This window comes from Salvelinus namaycush, chromosome 40 (assembly GCF_016432855.1).
Source record: "Salvelinus namaycush isolate Seneca chromosome 40, SaNama_1.0, whole genome shotgun sequence".
Taxonomy (NCBI): Eukaryota; Metazoa; Chordata; class Actinopteri; order Salmoniformes; family Salmonidae; genus Salvelinus; species Salvelinus namaycush.
In genome coordinates, this window is record NC_052346.1 from 21,186,895 (window position 1) to 21,190,050 (window position 3,156).

At 40.3% G+C, this 3,156-nt stretch overlaps 1 protein-coding gene across 1 annotated transcript; it reads left to right on the top strand.

The window, feature by feature from the left end:
• Positions 1-835: 835 nt before the first annotated feature.
• Positions 836-2,262, top strand: LOC120033519 (gastrula zinc finger protein XlCGF17.1-like). Its single transcript, XM_038979896.1, has one exon. It carries the CDS (start codon positions 934-936, stop codon positions 1,639-1,641), a length of 708 nt encoding a protein of 235 aa, XP_038835824.1. The 5' UTR covers positions 836-933; the 3' UTR covers positions 1,642-2,262.
• Positions 2,263-3,156: the final 894 nt, after the last annotated feature.

The window sequence follows — 3,156 nt, forward strand, 5'->3', positions numbered from 1 at the left end:
TGGTAAGAGCAGGTTCTATCTAACTAAGTTTGTTGTTCGTTCCAACTTCCCACTGTGCATGAAAAGTTGCAGTAGAACTGTTTCATGATGAACTGTTTCAATGAGAAGGTATATGTTATTTCATGCTACTGAGACTTGCATGTTTTGACACCAGTATTGTCAGCATGTGTTTTATTCACTGGGCTGTCTGGAGTGATCAGAGAGGAGACTAAAGATGTGAAGTAGTTAAGTTCTGTAATACGGCTGTGTAGTTTCTAACTCTTGTGATAGTGAATGGAGGATGATATGGCTCATAGTGTTTGACTTTCGCCCCTTTTTAGTTTTTGACTCCTACCCAGTTTTAAAATAGTTTTATTCCCGTTCTGTAATTGTACAGCCGACTTACATGAATTTATATGTCACCCGGAACAGCCAGAAGAGGACTGGCCACCCCTCAGAGCCTGGTTCCTCTTTAGGTTTGTTCCGAGGTTCCTGCTTTCTAGCGAGTTTTTCGTGGCCACTGTGCTTCTACATCTGCATTGCTTGCTCTTTGGGGATTTTAGGCTGGGTTCCTGTAAAGCACTTTGTGACAACTACTGATGTAAAAAGGGCTTCATAAAATACATTTGACTGACATGTATATCACACCAACTGACTGGTTCTTCTGATGTTGTTCACACAGGAGACCATGTTGAGACATTCTCTACATCCAGAGAGCAACAGCAGGAAGATCACAGAGCTAAGAGGTTTCACCACTGCCCACATTGTGTGGAGATTTTCCCATTTCTCTCAAAGCTAAAAATACACCTACAAATACACACAGGAGAGAAGCCTTACTTCTGCTCTGACTGTGGGGTGAGTTTCTCTCGACTGGATACCTTAAAAACACACCAACGTATACATACGGGAGAGAAGCCTTACTACTGCTCTGCCTGTGGGGAGAGTTTCTCTCAAATGAGCAGCTTAAAAGCACACCAACAAATACATACAGGAGAGAAGCCTTACTCCTGCTCTGATTGTGGGAAGAGTTTCTCCCGATCGGATACCTTGAAATCACATGAACGTATACATACAGGAGAGAAGCCTTACTACTGCTCTGACTGTGGAAAACGTTTCTCCCGATTGGATAACTTGAAATCACATGACCGTATACATACAGGAGAGAAGCCATACTCCTGCTCTGACTGTGGAAAATGCTTCAAAACATCAACTGAGCTAAAAGTACATCAGAGAACACATACAGGAGAGAGGCGTTACTTCTGCTCTGACTGTGGAAAATATTTTAAAACATCAACTGAGCTAAAACTTCATCAGAGAACACATACAGGAGAGAAGCCTTACTTCTGCTCTGACTGTGGGAAGAGTTTCTCCCGATTGGATTCCTTAAAAACACATGAACGTATACATACAGGAGAAAACCCTTACTCCTGCTCTGACTGTGTAAAATGCTTCAAAACATCAACTGAGCTAAAAGTTCATCAGAGAACACACACAGGAGAGAAGCCTTATTCCTGCTCTGTCTGTGGAAAATGTTTTAAAACATCAAATGAGCTAAAAGTTCACCAGAGAACAAACACAGGAGAGAAGCCTTACGTCTGCTCTGGCTGTGGCAAGAGTTTCTCTCACCAGAGCAACTTAAAAACACACCAACGTGTACATTAAGGAGAAAAACCTCATCAGTTCTCTGACCAGCTAAGAATAAAGTCACTCCATCACTTAATTCATCTCATAAAAGAAGTTGTAACGTTGAATTGGATCAAATGAAGAAAGTATAGAACACTATTGTAATCCTATTGTTTCTCACTGTGAGAGAACTGTCCAGAGGAAAAGGAGCATTACATAATGTTAGCCTCTCTTTACTTTACTGATCAGTGTGCACCTTGTCAGTTTTAGTGTGCTTTGTTTTGTTAGCTTCTACTGTAAAGATGTGCACTTAGTGTTGACCCTCTGTGAGGCTTCTCATTTTGATTTGAGATTTGTCAGACACTAGTCTGACAATTGACTAGGTGGTACTGCTTCCCTCTCAGCCTGGTCTGACTCTGTCTGTGGGGAGAGTTTCAACTGGGCAGCTTAAAAACACACCAACATTTACACGTAGGAGAGAAGCCTTACTCCTGCTCTGTGGTAGGATGGGCGTGTAACTCAAACGTCTTGCCAAAGGTTGCGTTTTTGAATCTCGTCACAGAGGACTTTAGCATTTTAGCTAATTAGCAACGTGGTTACATGTAATCTGCAGTTGTGAGGCCGGTTGGATGTACTGCAAAATTCTCTAAAAGGACGTTAGAGGTGTCTTATGGTAGAGATATAAATATTGAGTTCTCTGGCAACAGCTCTGATGGACATTCCTGCAGTCATCATGAGAATTGCACATTCCCTAAACTTGAGACATCTGTGACATTGTGTTGTGTGGCCTTTTATTGTCCCCCAGCACAAGGTGCACCTGTGTAATGATCATGCTGTTTTATCAGCATCTTGATATGGATGGATGTTAATATGGAATATCTTGACAAAGGCTGAAATGCTCACTAACAGGGATATAAACAAAGTTGTGCACAACATTTGAGAGACATTAGCTTTTTGTGCATATGGAACATTGCTGGATTTTTTTATTTCAGCTCATGAAACCAACACTTTACATGTTTAGTTTATATTTTAGTTCAGTTTATATTGGTAGTCCAATGTAATGTAACCAAACATACTAAATGGAGTGGCATGGATAATATAATACGTTTTGCTCTGAGACCAGGTTGTCCCTCTGCAGTATTCTGTGGGAAGGAGCTAGTATACACTTTTTTTATTTATTGAACCTTTATTTAACTAGGCAAGTCAGTTAAGAACAAATTCTCATTTACAATGATGGCCTAGGTACAGTGGGTTAACTGCCTTGTTCAGAAGCAGAACAACATATTTTTACCTTGTCACCTCGGGGATTCAATCTAGCAACCTTTTGGTTACTGGCCCAATGCTCTAACCACTAGGCTACCTTCTGCCCCTAACATGTATCAGATAGAGATGGTGTGATGATCACTTTTCACCATTAGTTTGGGGGGGATTATTTTACAACTTTATTTAATTATACACAGTTTATGAAATTAATACATGTGTTTATTAATTGTCTTTAAAACTAGATTAGTTATTTTAGTTACTGATCATGAATGTGTTTGGATAACTGCATTG

Excerpts from the sequence above, each read along its gene's own strand:
- LOC120033519 (XM_038979896.1), top strand. The coding sequence starts at position 934 with ATGAGCAGCTTAAAAGCACACCAACAAATACATACAGGAGAGAAGCCT.